Genomic DNA, 23103 nt, shown 5'->3' on the forward strand with positions numbered 1-23103 from the left:
GAAATTAGCACTGCATTGCTGATGACTGACTTGTTCAATAATGCACATATAACAGAAAATAACTGCCCAAATAAATTACATAAGTCTTATCCAAACACAGATGATTTGATAATTTCTAAGTAAATTTTTAAAACTATTTAGTTGAATTGAAATAGCTTTATAAAGCCACAAGAAATGAATCCTGTTTGGACACATATTAACATGAAAGTCACCTGCCCTGACTAACACGAGAAAAAAATCTGCCTTTGCAAAAGCCTGTAATGAGACTTTGATTGACCTGATTCTGCTTGAAAACTGCAACACTCCCAGCCAAGTTCAATTAATTTGCCTTAAAGTAAGGCTTTAATAAAGTGCATAGTTTTATAATAATTCCCTAGTCTAGCCTGTAGCTAAGTAATACAGCTCTAAATAAGAGAGAAGTAGCTGTGACACCTGATAAATTATATGACTTGACTGATTTATGACTTACGTCCTCCTGTTCTGACGTAACAAAGAAAATTCAATTATCCAAGCAGTCTAGGTTCATGACTTTGGGAAAAGATGATCTGAAGCCAAAATTCAAGTATCCTGAATAATTTCTAAATGACAGCATGAAACACTGTTTAAAGTGCAGCAGGTAACAAGGATAAGCAAAGATCGTTTTAATGTTGTCACTTTCTGAAGGCAGCCTGCAAGGTACTTGACAATGTTATTGAAGCATAAAAGTTTATTACCTTCAGGTCTAAATACCTATAACTTATAGAACCTTTATAAACTTTCAACACATAGTAAAATTTAAATGGTAAAATGTAATGGCCTACAATAATGCAATGAAAAGATAGCATATTTTAAAAAAACAAACAGTGTGCAGATGGAGGATGTTATGTTAGCACAAGAACTTTATTTCTTGTACCTAGGTTTTCTGTATTTAAATATATAATCCCAAAATTCCACTAAGGAATTGTTGTTTGTCAATCAAACCTGAATTTGTCATCAAATTCAGTTCTAAATTCCATAGTTCATTTTGTTCTTACTCAGAATACCACAGTTTAACTTCAATAAGACAGTATAAGAGAGAACATATACTCCTTCTGACTAGAGGACATGCTGGATTATCAGCGCATGTTTTATTCTGTTCTAAATTCTGAATGCACTATAGATTTCCTGTGGTTAACACTAGGATTTAATAAATCTTTTTACAAGAGATCATAGCCAGTAAAACAGTAATTCAGACAAAATAACATTCTGCCTTCAAAAATAACTAGTGTTTTAAGTTTGGCATAGAGAAAGTAGTGACAACTGGGAATCTAAGCTCAGATTTCCAGGTCACTTTTTCTCCTTTTCCTTAAAGGAATTTGCGACTTTTCTTCAGAATTTATTCTCCCTTCCCATCACCTCCCCCCACCTCCCTAGCCACTCCAAAAAAGAAAAAAAAGAAAAAAAGAAAGAAAAAAAAAGAAAGAAAAAAGCAAACAAAAGACTCTTTCAAACGAAAATTAGAAGTATTGTCTTTGTTTAATTGCCTTCTGAAGCTATTTTGGAAGCTAATCTGGTCTAACTCTGGCCAAGTAAAATTCAAGTGTCTTGTCTAAGCTCATCATTGCTGTTTGCTTACACCGTGGAAAGAAAGTGATATCTCCAGAGGGTGATTTGTGCCCATTGTACAAGAGCTTATCTTCAATGGATCCCTCATTCCTCAAGGTGCTACTGCTGGCTCTGCAGACTACAATGGAGTCTAGATTTTGGTAAGATAAATTCAACCTGGAAAAAATCAGTCAACCTTATACCTTGTGAAATTTTTACCCCTGGATTTAAAAAAAAAATGTTTTCAATAAAATTGACAGTGTTTATATATCAGATAATCTTACAGAGCATCAGTATGTTTAATGTAGATATTTAATATGTTTCATAAACACACATTAAAGCCTATGGTAATGCAATTTCTTGACTTTTAATGCTGGACTGTACAGAAATTGCATTAAGATGTACAACAATGTACAATCTCACTCAGTTTATTTGAAATAGCTGTCTCTTTCCTATCTGAGCACTATTATGAAAATGCAGAGGCAGAGAACAAGATGTATTATTCCTTCCTCTTAATCAAACTTCAAATTAGAAAAGCATGTGTGCAAATGCTGCTGTTTGCTTGATTGATAGAGAAATCTTACCACACTCAGGAAGAATTTAGAGGGTTTCTGGGAAGAAGCTCTAGCTCTAAGCTCAGACTGCAAAGAAAGTTTGCTTTGCTAGCATCTGACAGTGAAACATGATTCTGCTTAACACGACATGACTATAGTTGCACGGTGGGAGACTGTAGGCAATGAAAAAATTTTTAACAAATGGCTCCTATCTGCAAGGAACAGAGCACTGATCTTTTGATCAGAACACATCTTTGGTAATGACGCATGCCAAGCATGCTGTACCAGAATTAATCTTTCCATAAAAGCCAGAAAATTGCTATAATTCAATATGAAGATCATGAAAAGAATGTTTCACAGTATCCAGGCTCTGGTCAGGTGGAAGTAAGTTATGATGTTTTCTTTCTATCTAGCCAGAAATTATAAAGGTGTCTGCCACAATTCATGGTTTCGTATTCTCGTGGGTTTCTTCTATTCCAACAGCTACATCTACTCTACATGACTCTTATTCATGTGTTTTCTTCAAATGAAATCAAGGAACAGTAGAGTGGTGCTGTGTTGGCCCAAATCTAAACCTGGGAGCAGGGAAGTGCTCTTGAATCCTGTACTTTAGAGGCAGTCAGTAAGTTTCATCTGATCAGCAAATCAAAATGTTGCTCCCCCTCACCCTCCCCCACCAAATGTTCCACTCCATACTGCTCTGACATCCATAATCGGAAAATGACTAAACAAACAGCCTCAAAATAAAATGTGGCTATTTTCACCAGAAGTATATTGGTCAATGCAGCCACTTGGAACACTGATTGGGCTTGATCTTTCATTACAGAATAATTAAAGACTCACTGGCCAAAAAGAATTGAAGAATGAGCACAAATTAATGACAAAATTATAAGGGCACTCACTAGGAAGAACAGACAGATGTATAATAGTTTCTGCACTGTCGAGTACTCAATATAAAGTATTTAAATATTCAGTAGTTTTGGGATTAGTCAGCAAAAATTCTTCGCCCAGATGAACATTTCTATTACTGTGCAACGCGGCTGGGGTCACCCACATACATTGCTCCAATGATGAATTATTTCCAAATGAATCAAAGCTGCAGTTTCAGCAGGATGCAACAAAAAAGTACACCACCAGGAAATTCAGGAGTATTATGTTCAGAAGCAAAAAAAAAAAATCTTCAAGCTAATCAGGCAAAGAATGCACCTGAACCACCTCCCACCTCACCATGCTGCCCAAAAGCTCTGTTTAACAAAATATAGAGTCTATTACTTCTGACTATATTCTGTAGGAGTCAGTTTATGCATCAAACTCCAGGAGAGGACTTACGATCATGACTTAAGGGCTGAGAGAAGTGTCTCTGTACCATGTTTAATTTTCTTGCAGCAATGTGATCTAGAACAAACTGGCTCTTGCATTGGTTTACCCTACTAATGTGCTCTCTCTGCCATGCATTGGCTTTTGTATACTCCTTTCTTAAGTCTGACATCTCAGCTGTCAGACAAGAATATACCTAGATTCTCTTGTAGGTCTGCTTCTAGTTGTTGTGATAACTCTCCTAAGTCTGCATTATCTGGTGAGAAAAATATTCTTCTCATTTAATCTCATGAAATTTTAAAAAGGTTTAATCAATGTCGAAGCGCTGGAATATAGTGAAAAGCAGCACTGCTACCTGAAAATCTCATTAAGGACAAGGGAAGTATACCTCTCATATACATCAATCATAGCAGAGCAAAATATTTGTTAAATACTAGTTTGAAATTTAGTTTGGATGAAAACAGGAGAATAGAAGAAACACTTGTGCCAAGAGTTGCTCCATGCCAAAATCTGCCTTGCTATCCTCAACTAAAGAAGTCCAACATTTGACACTGTAGATTAACTGAATTGAGAATGACATAGAGCACAAAACTAAGCCTTATCTGGAGCACCATGGATTTTGTTTTAGTATTTCACATTGTTCAATATATATCTTCAAAAAATTATTAACATCCTGCTCCCTCCAGAGAGGCACAGATGTCAAGTGATACAACAAAGGTTTTATACAGGATGAAGGTCAAGGGAGCAGGATGGAAGTTTCTAGCATCTTATCACAGAAGCCAACCTTGCAGCCTCCCTTGCTACCAAAACCTTAACATGTAAACCTAATACAGGCAGGAGTTTAATACTCACTTTCACAATAGTTGGGCTGTCTGAAAAATATTGAGAATTAGAAAGCCCAAGGACTCAGAAACTGTTCTCTCTTTTTGATCTTAGATAAGCCAAATGTCTTCAGCTATACACTGGGGTTTTTTTCAGCTAACTTGGGTCTTGTGAAGATACAAAAGCCTGTTTAAGTGGAAAACAGGTCTATAAATACTAAAATATAATAATAAAAATCAGTATTTCTTTAGATTATATGACTAAAATATAATACATAAAAAGATACACTGATGTATAATTAAAACTGGATAATTCATGAAAAGCATTAATAAAATTAGAAGAACTGTCATAAGGTTTCCTGGGTTGTTTATATATATACATATATATATATATAAATTTATTCAAAACCATGTATTAATGATAGGGAAAGAAGAAAATTCTGAAACAAAATAATTCCAATTTAAAGTGATCTGAAGTTAAAAAGATTTGGAAGAAGTTCAGTTTTCTGTCTCAGAAATAAACAAAATTTTAAACTACTAGCAATAGAACAACATAAACTTTTATAATACAAATTATCCAGTTCATAAACTCCTTATTTATTTAAACACCTGTATGAATCTTACAGTCGTTACTTTCACATTACTGAGCAAAAGTTCTTCTCAGCATCAATACTCCATATTCTAGCCAGATATTCAGCAAATATGGTAATGTTGCACAAATTCTCCCACAGGGAAAGCTCAAGACAGTATAAGGAGATTCTTCCAAGAACCAGAAAATTAAAATAACCTGGCAAATCTCATAACTGATGGTAAAAGACACTTGCTTAGTCTGAATGATGATGCTACATCCAGAAGAAATACAGGCTAGGTTTCCTGTTGTGATCACTATGTCCTCCTTTTCATTATCAGTTCTGCTACACAAAACACCAGCAAGCAAAAACTTCCACTCTGTACTAAAAATGGAACTGCAGATATCTCACTAGCAGGAGGCATCATGCAACCACTTCAGCTTTGCTTACCATCTGTCGAGCATCCACTGGTGCCATCACTGGAACAGTAGCGCATTTCAATCCGTTGCCTTCCCACCTCCAGTAAATTTGGGTCAGGCAAGCGTGCTTTGCAGGTGTATCGGAAACGTTGTTCATAGTGACCACCATTGTCTGAAATATTGACTGGGGTCCAAGGTGTCCAGGGAGTTGTCTTTTTTAACTCTGGGCAGGCGTTGGTGTTACAAGGCTGATATTCCTGAAAGAAAAATGGTCATAATGAATATAATCAGCAAATATGACTTTAAAAACACCCCAGAAACCCTCAAAACGGACAAAAAGATAACCAATTAAAAAAAGCCTCTGATACTTTTTCCAGCATTTCCAATGGCAGTGATCATCAATAAACTTTTAATTCCAATTTCAAACTGAAAGTGTTGTTTCTGCTTCTATGCAAGCAGAGTATCACACTGCTAAGAGCAATAATATGCCACTACAAATTAATCTATTATATCTATAAAATCAGTAAAACAAACACTATAAGTACCATGATAAAGCACGTCCTTCATAAATTTATAGCCCCAAATAAGGTTTAGTTAAATATGCTAAAGCTTTTAATTAGGAAGCATTCTAATAAACTGCAAGTACTGACGCAAACCAGGAAAAAAATAATTCCTTGGTAAAATCTAGTGGCATATGAATAACCAAATCACTGTCCATTTTGCGTATTGCTTATGTATTACAAAGGGGACAACAGACAAAAAATGTTTTCTACTACAGATTCTGGCTCCCTGAGGTGCATGTTACTCATAGCTCCAGCACTGCTAAACTTATCTTCAGAAGCAAATTCCCTGTGGACTGAATGCACTAAAAGGAACAGATTGCATCTAAGAAACAAATGTAGAATTGCCAGTATTCTCACAAATGCAGATTTATCAGTATTGTCAGACCTCACAATGCATGTTTTCTTATGAGTATCATCAAGACCTGTAGGTCCTGCCTATTCATTTTCCAAAGCAAAATACAATTCATCTGATGCAAATGCTTTGTAAACTATATGGATGAAATTAAACAACCATTAAATATCAGAATAAATTCCCACTGGCAAACTATTAAAGACAAAAAGAAACAGGCATCAGTGGAACAATTTTTAAATTCTCTTGCTCCCTCTGACCTCTTAGAGAGAAACTTAGCAGGAGTAACCTTCTGAAAAGGAGCCCACTAAAGTTTGTAATTCCATTAAATTCTAAAAAAAATAAGGAAACAATAGAAATAATGGTTTTATCACATTGTACAACCTCCTTCTTCCATAACTCCTACCCCAGCTAATACCACCATGTTCCAACAAGCAATAGACTACCTGCTCCTCTCTTTCCCATGGTGATAATAGCTTTTTTCTCTCATACTTTCCTCAGTCCACTACCTCTTCTCTCAGATAGTCTAACTTATTAATATACACAATGAGTTTGAGAGCAATTGCTTTCAATCCACATTTTGGTTTAAGTGCTGTGTTACTATTTCAGATCTAAAAGAAGTTTCTTTGTCTGAAAGCCTTTCTAATTTTTCCATCTGTTAGAACTAGAAAAAAAAATTCCTCAGGAACCTCTGCCTCACTTATAGAGCAATGCACTGGAGAACCCAGTGTTATCTTCAAGATTCTCATGTTCAGAGGCCAGATGGACTTGTGACAAACTTCCTGCTTTTACAGTTTTGTGGAACTTCAGAAAGAGAGAGTTTTTCGCCCAAAGGCTTCAGCTGGACTTCTCCTGTTTGCTCCTCAAGGCTGTGCAAAGTTCCTTCCCACCTAAAAGCTGGTGATTACTGCTATGGTGACCACACAAGTCATACTCAGTAATCATTTAGGAAAGAGGATCTCTTTAGAGCAGAGGACTGGATCAACCTTTCTGGGATCTGAGTTTCAGCCTTGACTGGTTTCTGGGTCAGAAGACAGCAAAGAACAACCAAACTACCTTATCCTGTGTACAGCAGGGGAAGTAATTTTCTTCATGACTCCTCCTGGCAACTATTTAAATCAGGTATGTTTTAGACTGAGGACAGAACATGTATGACTGTTCTTGCAGCACATGAATTGTAAAAAAAGAAATAATAAAATTAACAGATGTCAGCTGCAGTCAGAACTACCCTGCTTGTTATCTGAACCGGCTACTCACCTCCAACGTGCAGTCCCCTCCAGTGGCTGGATTACAGTGCATCTTTTAGCAAGAGCACTCTGCCTTTCCCTCCCTTTTTTTTTTTAAAGACATCCAGCACTGATGAGTCTATCACCTCCCTGCATCAGTTGTTCCACTATTTAGTAATCCTCAAAGGCAACAAATTGCAAGTTAATTCAAGGCTACATTTTCCCCTTAATTTAATTTTCCAGTCACTGAATTTTGCTGTGCTTTTATCAATGATACTGAAAGTGTTTCTTGTCCCCTACCTACAAAAAAGTTTTTCATGATCAAGTACTCATACATAATGATAAAATAAATTGAAATTCTTAAAGATGTGCAGGTTTTAAAACCTGATCTCCAGGTCCTGTGCACCTCAATGTCTTCCTTCTGTCCTATTTCCTTATTTTACTTAAGACTGGACACCAAAATTTGACTTGGCATTCTAGAAGCAGCCTTATAAATACAGCATGCAAAGGCAAACATGACCCCATTCTACTTGACAGCCTGACTTTAATATGTACATTATTACATTAGTGCTTTTTCCTTCTACAACATTGCACAAAGAATATAAGTAGACTCAATTATCTCTGATAACCTGTCCTTCTCTAAATCACAGCTTACAACTACATATAGTTTCCTATCCCACATAAGAGGCGGGTATTTGGCAATATTGAAATATTTTATTAGCTTCTGCAATTATCTAGCATGTTATATACTACCTCAACAATCTCTGTCATGCTCAAGCCTTACTGAAAATGTCTTATATCACTGTCTAGACTGTTGATAAAAATGTTAAGTGCTATTGACCCAAGAACTGATTCCAGGCAGACTCTGCTAAACACATCCCAGTAATTTATATGTCCATTGACATCACATTTTTCAACTTGTCAATGAACCGGCTTTTAATCCATTTAACATTTGCCATATATTTCAGTTTTCTTAATCAAAATATTCCTGTTGCAAATGCAAATGAACTGGAAAAGGAGATCTGCTGTATCGTTTTCAAACATCTTGAAACGCAAACTCTTTTCTAGTAGTATATAAGCAGGAAAAATTCAATCTGTATAATAGCTACTACAGTGTTTGTTTCAGTATAGTCACAATGGTCTAAAAGTTTCAATACCTCATTTATTATTGATTTTTGTACTGATATTTTTCAATCAAAAATACAAGTTACTAGAAATGTGAGAGCTTTCTTTACTCACCATGGCATAGACAGGTGAGGGTCATGTAAAGTAGAATATGTGAGATATGCAACGAACCCTTTGTCAAATAAAAATAGGCAGTAGAGGAAGAAGTTAATTTAGTGGCAGCATATTGAATGTTACTTTGCTAACACACATCTGAGATGAACACGTCAGCTCACTCGCTTCTGGAGAGACAGACTACTAGTATTCAGTGTGCTTCAGGATGTGTAGTTCCTTCATACACCATAACAGAGGGTATAGTCTTATGCTATTACATGAGCCTGAAAGAAAGATGTTCCTGAAGAGTATCTGTGGAGACCATTTATTAGTTTTTCCTTCCTTCTTGTTTGGTGCATAGCTTATATGAAAGTTTGACTGATGTCAGGCTTGACTATTCAACCATGAGATAATACCCATGAAAGGCCCAGAATGTCAAGGGAAAGAAAAGTACACATTGTTTACCCAGAAGATATTTACAGCAGTAAATAATCTCTCTGTGAGAAAACGCAGAGGACTATCACCACAATGGATGACTCCGTGAAGTTCTGGCACTGATAATGACCTGGCAGAGCCTGCTGGCTGCTCTCACAAACAGCAAGTGTGGCAAACTGCTCTACCAACTATCACATCTGCCACAGAGGAATTAGAAATTGCACTGTGCTTGTTGAAAGCACCGATGTGATCTGATTCTACAAAACTCCAGTATAAGCAGAACAATGATCTTGCTCTGAATGGTCTTATATTTGAAAATAAGTAAAGGAGAGGAGAGAAAAGGCACAATTCTGATCACACATGGATATATTAAGTGCTGCTAGCATGGAGACATAGTCTAATTGGGAAGATTTGACAGAGACTGCAAATATGGAAACTGATACCTTTGCTTAGATTATCCTCCCCAATGCTTGAACAATTTACTCAAGCGGGACTTCAGGAATATGGCCCTCTCCAAAGCAATTCTACTGTCTAGAATCATGGATACATTGATCAAGTAACCACATATGTCTCAGATGAATAAAAATCTCAGATGAAACACTGAGGTCTCAGCTGAACAGTGGTAAGACAGAGTTAGAAAAACAGTGAAACATTCTGCTTCAACAGAGGAACTGAGACAGTGGCCACTAAACTCCACCTCATACGTTCCACATGGACTGAATGAACAGATGGGGTCAAGCTCTCCTGGGAGATTCTCCAGCTACTTATAGAAGAAAACTTCAGGGGCTCGTATGATAGGTTTAAGTACATTAGTTCTTCAGGTACACTTGTGGACTCAGAGCAAGAATTACTTGAGGCCACTTACAGACTCCAAAAGTATCATTGCAATAGTTCAAACCTAACCACATCCTCGAAGTTCTCTTTGCAAGTTGTCCTAAAACTTGTGGTCTAATTCACCATATCATGGCTGTTAGTTTAGGGTGGATTTAGTCAGTGGAAACTGTTAAATTATGGCCTGGTTGTACCTGGTAAAGATGCCATAAAATAAGACCTGTAAAGATCAAATTTTAAGGGACAACTCAATGGATCATTGGGAATTTTACACAAAATATACAAATAAATATATGCCTCACAAAATACATGTCTATGAAAATGATAAATTAACATAAATAAATTATCATGAAGAATACTGGTAGTAATATGAGAAAAGGCATCATAAATTAAAATCATAATTTGGAATCAGAACATAAATATTGACTATGCCGTTAAGCAACTACCTTGCTTCTGTTTTTAAATAATATTTCCTAGTATTTGTGTATAATGAAAAAAAGAATATTAATATCATGTTTCCTACCAAGATTTATTTAGAATTATTTGGTTATATTCTTTTAGAAAAGGACAACTAAAATATTATTTTCAAAACATTTCTGTTGTTAAATAACATAGAACAAATTTCTACTGTTTTCTCATGGAGGACATGGGACACATTAATTTTTTCTTTGCTCTGCATAGTTACTTTAGTCAAATTCCTGAACATTTTGATAATCTCTGAGACTCTTCCTCCTAGTTTAAGTTTTATTTAAATTAACCAAACAGCATGATAGTCTCCTTAGGAAACTAAGCCAAAATATTATCTACATTTGAACTATAATTTTTTTTATTAAAACCAGAATTCAGATAGAGAGTTCTATTCCTACTTATGTTTATATTATGGAGAGATTTCTCCAAACAAACTCTTATTTCTTTCATGTACATAATATGTCTAGGTTGAATGGACTTCTTTAGTTCTCATCTGTGTTTTTCTTTCTCACTTGTTAGTGTTACAGACAAGACAGCTAAATCAACATTACTAGTCTGTTTAAATATCTTCAGTTGTCTTTTATGTTTTGCTTTTAATATATGGAATTATTTTTCAAATATTTTTGGAATCACCAAACAATCCATTGATTAAAAAGTACCTATAAATTTTTGCTTTTTGTTTCATCATGCTAAACTTCAGTTTGACTGGCCCAAAATGATTCTTCAGGTATTAAGACATCAACAGAAAAGAATGTTGCTGATTCATAAATTGAATGGTGTAGGATGTCACCTGGGAGAAGACATGGCTGTAAGGTATGAGAACCTGAGTCTCTCAGCCATCTCTCAGTCTTTGAGTTTGTCACAGCAATATGTGGTTAAAGAAAAGGATAACTCTCACATGCAACCAAAACAAAGCCCCCAAAAATGTAACAGTGTTAATAAACTCTAGAGAAAAACAGTTCCAATGTATAGGGGGTCTTGTTTACACATCAAAACATCTTTTCTGAAGGACTAATACACCCTCTCTCTCTTTCTAAGAACCAAAAGATAGATAACATTTGTCTCGAAGTGGTTGATAAACATACTCAGAAAAATCTCTAACTGAACTTGAAAAAATCAATGGTTCATTTATTTTCATTACAGAAATGTAAAGCCTTATCCATTTAGAAAAGCATTTTTAAACTAAAACAAACAAAAGATAAGTCTCTCTGATCATATGTATATTTATTTCCACAGTTTAAAAAGCCAGGTTCTTCAACCAAATGCCATTAAATATACTGTATTTTAGTGTCATTTTGCAGTTACAATACTATTTCATAAGCATGACATGAAAGAATACCCAAATCCCATTAAGTTCAAGCCATTAAGCAAAGTTTCTTCTACATTGTAAATTTCACAGTTACACTTAAAAAACAGATCACAAAAGAATTTGTTAGATCCCCATTGTATTTTAATCACACTAAGACATCCTAGTTTGTAGGCTGTATTTTAGCTTCAGTTGACATCAATGGGAGTAGTTTTCTTGATTCCATTGGAACCAGGATTTCAGAGGCTACTGCTCGGTGTAGATGCAATCCTTCAGTGATGTAAAGTAAGGGTAGAAGGTTGTGTCCACAACAGGTTTTTAAAAATATTTTGATGGATAGAGGGAGGAAAATAATATATCCTACACAAAAAGAACAAGTTTCTTCTGAAGCTAACAGATGTGGTTTTTTGGCTTCAAATACCGACTGAGCACAACTTTCTGTTTCAATTTTCTGTATTTTAAACAAAAGAATTGGAAAAAAAATCCTTTGGTAAAGGGCAATTCAAGAGGAATTAAAGGTTGGATTTGGATTCCTTTTCCCTGCAGGAGTTCAGGGCCTGTTGGGCAGGTCATTAGACTAGAGCAGGTCAGGACTCAAATCCTTCCTATATTCAACATCATTCATTTTACTTAGATAAGAAAAGTTCCTACTTTAATCACCTTTTCATAAACCCATCAAATTTTGGAGTGAACAAAGCCTCCACTTTCTCTTACTTTTTCTCTACCACTCATTTGCGTAATTAACTCCTTGCTTGAAAGGCACATTTTATGTCAAACTCATCAAACTTTTCTGAAGGAAATTTTTACTACAGAAAATTACTGTTTTGCAGATAAGTTCCTGCTTAGGAGATAGGTATTCAGGGGTCATTTGATAGTCAGGAATCTTATTGAAAATCCCACTTTATCTGTGGTTTTGCATGCAGCATTATGATCTGGCATAGAATAAACCTGCCTCTTTTTCTAGCAGCTCCACTGTGAGATGGGAACCTCCAGAAGTGGAGGGACAAGAAGCTGGGGATGTCATCACTTGAACTCACTAAAATTTGAGAAGCCAAGAAGGGCCTGTCAGAGGACTAAGGATTAAATTATCTTTGCCCTGAGTATTGTCATTTAGACTGCTGCAAAGCCTGCAGAAAGGAAGTATAAGATATTACTGAGCTGATGAAAACAGAACACATGAGACCATAAAAAATAAAGGCCGTAAGGCTGAAGGGATTGTCCATCTATAAATGATAGCACGAATTAACCAAAACTGACTCAAAAGTGATTTCAGTTATATTGCGACATAGTGAAGGCCTCAACTGTAGTATGAAAGCTATGACCAAAATCTGAGCAACAGCATGACAAGCAGACGGTGAAATATAAATATCATTAAAGGTAAATGATGTGTTATTTGTAAATGAATCAGAATTAATCTTATCAGCATTTAAAATCAGCAAGTAAACAGCAGCTTTGAAATGCATAGTTATAAATTTAATTATAAAGAGAGAGAATTAAATTCTGCCTCTAAAATTGAGAAAGCACTATGTGCCATTTGAAAAGACCTGGGAAAGAAATGTAGCTCACCTGATCACTCAGTACTTCAGAAGTGGGGAGAAAGAGGTTGTTCAAAATTCCATTTTGGGACGTATGATCAACTGATAGAAAAAAAGTGAGTTGCTGCAGCTTAGCGAGTTACCAGTCAGCTGGGCCATGCTAAGGACCTGTGCATGTGGCTTTATTCTTACAAACGCGAATGCAAAAGAAGGCAAATTAAGTCAGATAGAAAAGGGGTGATTTACTCTCCTGTAATAACTTAATTATTTGTAATTAATTTTAAATACTCTTACTGAGAGGCATAAGGTTTTTCATTTAGGCCCTATAGTTCCTGACAAAAATCTCTAAAATTGCTGAAATAGTTATTATTAACTCCAAATATATTTTTTTTAAACTGCTGGAAATCACGACTATCAAAGTATTTAATAACTGAGAGTAAGAATGTTAGAATATAATCCAGTAGCCAAAAGGCATGAAAAGGCTGTCAACTCATCAGTTTTAGAGACTGATGCTTTGTAATCACTGGAAATCACATATAAATTACTTTCATCTCTAGTTTTTCTTCCTGTAGGTTTCTAAAAAGAAAAAGAGAGCTATGTTCTTGTAAAAGGAGATCCCCAACAACAAATTTTTAAACACCAAAAATGGAAGCAAATCTGGGTTACTTGGCTACTTTGTGACCTAGAAACACTTTGATCCTTAGATACACTTAGATTCACCCATTGGTAGCTATAATGTTTGTCCATGTGCTTTTTTGTCCTGAACTTTACAATGGGAGAAAGCTGCAATCAAATTTCATCTAGGTTTGTCTGCCACCACATATCACTAAGTCCATAGGTTGCTAAAAAAACATGTAATTGTGAAACAAGAAGAGCAAAAGGTATAAAAGCTGCACAGCCTGTAATCATGAGGTTGAGGATAAGGAGCCAGGGTGAAACTTCTACAGAGCAAAATGGCTCCATTCTTTAACAAGGCAGTTTCAAATTAGGCACAGTGGTAAGGCAGTTCTGGAAATGTACATAGTGAGGACACATTTACTTTCATAACATTTACACGTGGAAAATCAACTGTGTGAAAAGCCTGCTAACAAGTAATGCAGAAAAATAAAACAGTTCTTACTATCCACAGAGCACACTTTTGGATTCTTATTAATTTATCAATAGTCATTTATTATATGATCAGTGCAGCCTTATATTCTAATTAATGCTTTTATCAGCCTACAGTTCATCATTGATCTTATTTTCTACAATTAGACAATCCTTTAGGTTAAGATGAGCTATCACTTTTAAGATCAAAATCTGAGGGAAAAAAAGATGCAACTACTAATCACTGGTACATCAAAACTGGCCTGAGAGTATGAAACTATGCTTATACAGTCATTTGGACAACAAGTATTTATTGCAGCTATTTTGTTGTTTGTTTGGACTTTTCCCACACTTATTATAAATATTTATAAATTGTTTTTTTAAAAAAAAAAATGAAAGCAAAATTTGAGAAAACTAATGCTAGAAAGAGCTGAAGCCTGGTTTTGATCTGAAAATCTGATTATCCTAATATTCTTACTGTGTTTTTCATTTAAAGGATGACTTAAATGATATACCAACCACTGGGGGAAAAATCCTATAACATCACCACTCCTGAGATAACACTTTAAATGTTAGAGCAGTTCCTAAATGACAGATGTTTAAGTGATGGAAATGGTAGAAACTGGATAGATGAGGAGGCATGAACTTTAATTCAGAGTTGCCAGTCCAAACACAGAAGCTGTAGTGGAAAACAGAACTTGTTGAAATGTGTTAAACTCTGCCAGTATTTAAATCCATTGAAAATTGATTTAGTCCCACAAATTAAACATGTTCAAAGCCTTTGATCACTTGCACCTTCTGATGAGGTAGCAGAAAGACTATGCTCTGCACTTTAAAAAATGAAGTCACTTAGTAAGGGATCTGAGTATGTATTTGGAAGCTCAGTAAAGGTGGCAAAATACAGTTGCCAGATATCCCTCCAGCACCAGATGGATTTTATGTCATCTTCCAAAACTCCAAATACTAGGAAGCTCCAATTATCTACCAGGAGGGAATTCAAGAATGGAAAGTTAATGTGCATATGTGCATCCATGTCTTCCTAGCTCAAAGGCCACTCTTCTGTAAATGAGTAAAAGGAGAAAAAGAAACACAACTCCCATTACCCAAATTCTTTTAAAGCAAAATTGTGGGGTTTTTAAAGATGTTGAGAGAGTGGACACAACCTGTGGCAAATGGGTATAGAGGGTAGGTTAAAAAAATACCTTATGCTATAAACCTCTTTTTCAGGCCTTGACCCAGGCACGTGGAAGCAAACTGATCCAAAAATGCACTTAAGCACAATTTAATATGCTATCACACCACAGACATCTGCCTTCCCCAAGGTAGAAGTCACAGCAGAGCCGACAGATGTGAATGTGAACCCACACTTCAATCAATGCTGCTACAGTCAAATATATAAACACAAAATCATCTTCTGTTATAGCTTGTAATCACCTGGATGAGGAAGCACTGCAACAAAAAAAGCCAACGTTTCCTTCTACCAACTCCACTCTGGGAAAATATGACCTTTAGAAAAGGGGGACACCTGAGCTGGTTAAATTGCTGTAGCAAGCATCAGTTTAACTCATATGTCAGAGCCCCTGGCTATGTGGGGGAAAAAAAAGTCCACAAAAAGTAAAAGGACAATCAAAATAATAGCATAAGATTTTACAAGTTACCTAGTTGAAAAGCAGAAATGCAGAAACACAGAAAAAGATATATGAAAACTATGCCCCTAGTTGTAATAATAAATGTAAATTCAAATTATCTACAAACTTTCACAGGTTTGTGCATACCATGCTCAGTCAGTGAAACTGCAGAGGCAATTATAAATATAAAATTGTCTATCATTTTCTCATGAGTGGGTATCCACTTCTCAAAGCTTGTACACTTAACACAGGATTCAAATGCCCAAATGTAGGGCTCTGTTGCCATTTTTAATGATATGGGTTATCTCACCTAGGTTCCAAACTGTTCTAAAAGCTTGTAGGTCTCTCACACAGCTTCTGATATAACTCTACTATATCCACCCAGGTGTTCCACATGCATTATGGCTTCCCAAAAAGTAACACATTTATTTAGGCAAATCTGCATCCTGCCCTTGCATCCCCCAATGGAGCCCATGATTCTTCAGAATCGTGTCAGAACCGAACCTTCTGTTTCACGTTTTCTATTTAATTTGTGTCAATCTAAAAAACTCCCTATAAATCAATTTCTCTCATAAAACACTTTTAAGTTTTAGCCATTTTAATGCTGTTGGTTTTATATAAAGTTTATTTACAAAGGGTTTAATTTGTCAACATCGCATTTTTGAAACTCTGTGGTTTCAAAGAAAGCATTTTTTGATCTTCAGCCAATTCCTGGTAAGACAGATGTTTCTGGGGGAAAAAAAAGACAGTAAAAAAGCACTAATATGCTGCTTCATACTATGCTCTGTTTCCAGTATGAGGAAGATACAACAAAAATAACTGTGTATGCTTCCTTTGCATCTCCTCAAATGTGAGCTGTTCCGTAGCTGGCATGACTCTAGTATAAAACAGATCAAGTTTTAATTGACAATAGCCTGTGTGTTTCAGCTCAGAACTTCTGAACACTATGCTCCACTGCTGTGGCGAAATTCCTTAGGAGAGGATTAAAGCCCTTTTATTTTACACCTTGTTTGAAGTCTCAGCAAAAAGGCTAAGCACAATATAGGGGAAAGGTGGCACTGCTAAAGATATTCAAGTCAGAAGGTTAATGAAGAAAACGAAAGGAGAAAGAAATTAGAGACTGAAAAAAAAAAAAGTAGGACAGAGTATACTGTGGTAATGAAAATAAACTGACCAGGAACAGAGAATGGTTCCCTGATAACGTTAAATCAAAGCACGTTCAAATGGAGCATTTTATGAGTTTCAACAAGTTGAACACATAAGAACAATGCATTTTTTTAACACAATACTCATGAGGGCTCTTAAATAAGGACTTTACTACTTAAAGCACACAGAGGATACTTAGCTTCTCTTTATACACAGCTATGTTCATCTCAGTCTTGTCGCAAATCAAAATTCCACATGCCAGCTTTTCCCCACTTCTTGACATAAAATTCACGTAAACTCGTTTATCAGAGGAAGAAAAAAGGAGATGAGCAAGCATTGACTCACACTGCAATGATCAAATTGGGCAGGAAAAAGTTTGCCAGTGAATATGTCATCGACCAAAATATTTCCCTTCAACATACCTGAAAAGGGACATAAATTGCTACCAGCTACAAGAGTTGAGTAATATGCCACAGATTGGAAAATTTAACTTTGGCCCATGCCTTCAGGTTGCTGAAGCTGCAGGCTGCTAACACAGCCCGGCTAAGGGAAACAGGGAAGTTGACTCAAAGTGTCCGAAACAGGTTGTAGGTGAAACAGAAGTGGACACTTTATTAAGATGGCTCCCCTCTATAAGGGAGAGCTGGAGAACTTTCTGGATCATTACAAACAGAAGGAGGAGTTTGCCATAGGAAGGATTGCAATTGGATATAAAGCAAGAGGGAAGGGTTACAATTGAATATGGATAAGAAAGGAGGAGCAACACTCTTGTCAGGGAACCGACTACTGTAAAAAAGGGGTAAAAAGGGGGTAGGATTCTACCATACAACATGACAACTTTAATTCAACATTAAACTCTGGTTCAATTAATAAAATCCTCGCTTATAAGTCACGTCCATAGTCTTAAACAAAGTCCTCTTCCTCTGATGATTCCTTTATTGCTGCGATCCATCTTCGGTATGCTTCTTTTTCTTGTTTCTCGTTTCCCACAGACTGGCATTTGGTAGTTAGCAATGTTGTGTTTGCTTATCAAAGCAATATGTAAACACACATTAACTTATTGGAAAAGAGGGCTGGGTAATGCATGATGTTGTATTTCAGATATACCTAGCAATGCAGAGAGGACTTACTACCAGTAACTGCGTAACCATGGTTGGAATACACAACTCAAATTCACATGATACAATTTTAGCTCAAGGCCAGGATGGGGGCCCGAACCTACACTGTAAGGTTTATAATACAAGCTTCCTTTTGACAGCTCAATAAGCGTGCTCTTTGGCATTTTCAGGACAATGACATTAACAGCTGGAAAATAAAAATGTTAGTTTTTATTTTGCTATAAAAAGCAATTTGCTCTCTGTATTTTGTATTCGCTTTGTGATTTTAAATTTGAAATGTCTGACCATTTATAAAGAATTCTGGCTTATCAAATAAAACTCTGAAGGTCAGTTTTATGAGAACTACACTGCTAGAGTGGTCTGTTCCTGCAGGACTGCACCCCGTGGAAGGGAGCCACGCTGGAGCAGTTCATGAAGAATTACAGCTAGTGGGAAGGACCCATGTTGGACAAGTCCATGGAGAACCCCACACTGGAGCAGGAGAAGACTCTGAGGAGTCATCCCCCTGAGGAGGAGGAAGGAGCACCAGAGATGATGTGTGAAAAACTGACCTCAGCATCCCTTTCCATGAAGTTGAGTTCCGGAAGCAGGGAGGGGGTGGGGGAAAGGTATTTTAAGGTTTGGTTTTAATTTTCATTACCCTACTCTGACTTGATTGGTAATAAAATAAACTAATTTCCCCCAGTAGAGTCTGTTTTGCCTGTGATGGTAACTGGGACTGATCTCTCCCTGTCTTTATCTCAACCCAGGAGCCTTTTATTTATATTTTCTCTCCCCTGCCAGCCTGAGGAGGGGAGTGACAGAGTAGCTTTGGCATCCAGCAGGGGTCAACCCACCACATGGCAGGGATGCAAAGGTAGCTTAAAGTTGTACATATGGAAAGGGAAAATTATAGCAAAAGATTTTTGTGCTGTGCAGATTTTTCCCACATTGGACAAGCTGGTAAGGCATCCTTCTGTCTGACAGCCTTCTCTGATACTCAGAGAAACTTGTCACCAAAACACAGAATTTCTTGGGAAAACAAATCTTTCTTTTAGATGCCCAGAGACAAGACAACACCAGTAAGACCAGTAGAAGTAGAAAATTGGTCAAAATAGGTAGGACAGGCAGTCTGCTTTGCTTCATATTTTTCTCTAAGAGATCTAAAGAAAAGATCCTTAAAGGGAAAAAACCACAGAAAACAGAAAAAGAAAATCAATACAGACAATAAATAAAAGATAATGACACTGAGCTGAGTTTGCATACCCACAGGCAGATGTTAATGTGCCTACATAAAATAAAAGCAGTTATAGTTAAACAAATTTCACTGATAAGAAAATGCAGGTGTTTGATAAGAATTTGGGGATGAAAGTGTGAGGGTGCAAGCAGTCGATAGGATCCCAAGGGAGAGGGAAGAATGAAGATGACAGAATGTAATTTTCAATAACTTTCATGCAGAATAAAATTCTCACAAATCTTTCATAAAGAGAAGGCTCAAATGTGGCTTTATAAATGCTATTTCACCTATTCATACTGTTGCAGTTTTAAAAAAGCCCAAGAAATGGTATATCTTTTAACTTTTAGTTTCACAATTCAAAATTATGTGGACATGGGATTTTAAGTTTTGGTCACAGTTTCCTGTGACCAGTACCTCTTAAGACAGTGTGGATTCTCATCAAGGCATAGGTGTTTTAGTAAATATTTTAGTAGCAGTGAAAAGGTACAGAAGGTGAGCAGTTAATTCTTGGTTTATAAAAGCAATCACTCTGCAGACACTGAATGATGTATGAACTCTGTCTTAATGGATCCCAGTACTATATGAAACTTAAGTGATTCAACCCAGGTATTTGTGTATCAGTAGAGAAGTATGAGAGAGATGCCTGTGAGGATTTCAGCATGGAGGAACAGTACTTGTAAGTTTACTAAAGATTTTTTTAAGGTGTACAAAATCATGCAGCATTACCCAGCAGTCTTACTCTTAACATCAAGTATTGCTTAGAAAAATTGTTTCAATATATGCTATTTTGGAACTGAATTTTTTTATTTTGCCTTTTTTTTTTTTACTTTTCACACAAGCAAAAGAATATTTTTGCAACTGTTTTGCCACCTAAGATCGCATCTCTATCTCTTCATGGTCAGACAGGTCTGTGAGAAGTCACAACTTGAAGCTATTTGTTCCTTGAACTGTGGCTGATATAGCCAAGCCATTTCTTAAATTATGGAAGCACTTTTTTTAAATCCCAAGCTAAAGGAAAAGAGTTAATGTGATCACTCTGCAGGATGACAAAGAAAGTATCTGATTTTACAAAATGTAAAGTTCACTATTTGATTACTTTGGAAGAATCTGCGGCAGATGCAATAGGGTAATTTTTTGTTTTTAAACAAGGACTCTGGAAAGAATTAGTCCAAGGTGTCAGGGCTTTATCCTGCTCAGGGGCAAAATGACATTTCATTTTGTATGTGTGAATGTTCCAAAGAGCGTTTAGCTAACACATGAACACAGCATCTATAATCATATGGCTGCTCACATGTCTCACAGACAGAAAACATTACAGAAAACGCAAATTACTCTTTATAGGATTCAGTGACATTAAAGCTTAAAAAAAAAAATATCATTCAGTATTTCAAGTCAAATCAGAGTAACATCCTCAAATGCTTTACATGCCCATCACTCCTTCCATCAGTTTAGCCTCAGAGAACAATTCTTAGTTTAGGAGGAAACTGAGTGAGATACAGGCACCAGATCTCCTGCTGTAATAGTACTAGATGTGATTATTACTCACATCCTAAAGTCGCGTTTTATCTGAAAAAGCCCCCTGCATCATTTCTTCTAGCAGGAGAATAGCAGGAAGGACAAGTGGGTACACAGACTGCATGCATTTCTAACAAAACAAAGCAATTCCTTGCTAAGGGGTCATATGGATTTACATAAATGCCAAATTCAGATTTCTTTGAGACTTTTAATGAGGTCCCATGTGTCCCCTTTATACATTGAAGAGTATTAATTTAAAAAAATATAATTTTAGGCACAGGAAAAGTGATGAAAAGGAAAATTGTGTGTTTTATATCTACTTTAATTGAGTAATAAACAGAAGAATCTGGCTCAGAAGAGCTTTTGATCAGAATAGAACATGTAATGTTAAGATTGTGTAGTTTTATCAGTACAGAGTACCATCTCATTTTTGGCAAAGTGAAAGCAAATGTGGGCCTGCCTGGCATCACAGGCAGTGAGATATGAATATAAAACAGTTGCATTTAATCAAGAGAGTTACTTACTAATCAGCAGTTAAATGAGAATGGCCAGTGTTCCCTAACAGGACCAAAAAACAGACATATCTTTATTTGCCCATGGGATAAGACTAATAGCCAGCATTAAGAATGAGAAGCTTATGACGTAAGGGATTTATTCCAGTGGATGTGAAGTCTACTGTATAAATTCCAGAAACAAAGAGCTTATTTCTAATCAAGGTTGCGATCACAATCCTTAGCTCAAATGGGATTTCCGAAACATGGATGTGAATACTAAGAGGTTCAGATACTGAGAATCCAGTGTGTTTTGTTTTCTTTTCATGGGTATGGCAAGTACCATTAAACCATCTGAGGAGCCATTCCAGCATGAATGGTCCACCCGAAATCTAATCATAACTAAACCACTAACATGCTTCCTAGCTTTGTAGCTCAGTAAATAGGGAGTAAGTGCTGTTTTTAACAGGCCACGGGTTTTGCATTAAGCCAACAAGACAGGCTGTGGTACTTGCTGGCCTTTGCCTGTGCTTGTGTTGGTCTGCCTGAAGATTTGTTTTTGTATGCAATAGCAATTATCCAATTACCAGATCTCTGTCACCTATTTTGTTTTGACTTTTCATCAGCTCTGTATAATTGTGTGATGTAATGTCTATAGCAATGTATATTTTGTAACTAATGCGTATTTCTAACATGTTACTATGGGTAAAATGACCTGTTAGACCCCCTCAATAAAACAAAGCACAGAGGAATATCAAAAGCTTTGAAAGAAGTGGCAGAGAGCAATATCTGAAGCCCAGGGGCTATAAACATCATTCATGGCCTATTAATGGTCATCAAATGAATGTAACCTCAGGACAAGGTAACTCAAGTCATTCTTGTCAAGTCTTAGGATTAGCAAAGAGAACAAAGAATAAGCATGCAACATATGTAAAACACACGCTACATAGTAAATTCAGCTGCAATATGGACCTGCAGATCAATGAATAATAAACATAAAGAAACATAAAAAAGATCCCAACCACATCCTAAATAATAATGGCCCATCTTCGCGAACGAAGATTTGGGGAAAGGTCTTTTACCTTTCCAGCCTGCGCAATGGATTTTTTTAGGTGAGACACAGCCTGTGCTGAACTGAGCCCACCCTTTAATCCTAAGGTTCATCTGCTGGGGCCAAGCAAGCTTGGACAATGGCAGTGAGGTCCTCAGGACGTAGGTTTGTTTAGAGTGTCCTTCTCATAGATGGATGGCCACACAGGGCTAACGACCTCCATCAGGCCAGGAGACCGGGATTTGAACCCGTGGTCGCAGCAGTGAAAGTCCTGCACGCTAACCACTAGGCCACATCCTAAATAGAGAAGAAGGAAATCACCAACATCAACGTCATACTTCTGGCAAAGGATTTAGGATAGTACCCAGTTTCTATAAACTGTAACCATCAACTTTAACACATAAAGGGGCAATGGAAGGGCAAGCCTAACACCAGAGAAAGGGGGAGACTAACAGGTTTGTGTATTTATGCTACCTGCATGTAATTTAAACTATTTGATAAGGCTGTTATGGCTGTTACAAACATTAAAACTAATCAGACTAAGATTAACTTCTTGGCTTTTCATGAATAGTGTATTCTTTTTGGCCTCTAACAGGATTACAAATGCTGAATTGGTGGGAGTTCAAGAAATCTGTTCTCTAACTTGACTGCAACAATTTTTTCATAAAATATTGCACG

General features: G+C 36.4%; 1 protein-coding gene across 7 annotated transcripts in view; it reads right to left on the bottom strand.

The window, feature by feature from the left end:
• The window catches only part of SEMA5A (semaphorin 5A), a 329582-nt gene that overhangs the window by 32332 nt on the left and 274147 nt on the right, over nt 1-23103 (bottom strand). For all 7 annotated transcript variants that reach the window (XM_027681100.1, XM_027681135.1, XM_027681108.1 and 4 more), the window contains one exon: nt 5275-5500. In XM_027681100.1, the coding sequence (XP_027536901.1) occupies nt 5275-5500 (226 nt within the window). The remainder of the gene's footprint in view (nt 1-5274; nt 5501-23103) is intronic.

The sequence above is a fragment of the Neopelma chrysocephalum genome, unplaced genomic scaffold (genome assembly GCF_003984885.1).
Source record: "Neopelma chrysocephalum unplaced genomic scaffold, ASM398488v2 Primary Assembly neopelma1_22b, whole genome shotgun sequence".
NCBI classification, from domain to species: domain Eukaryota; kingdom Metazoa; phylum Chordata; class Aves; order Passeriformes; family Pipridae; genus Neopelma; species Neopelma chrysocephalum.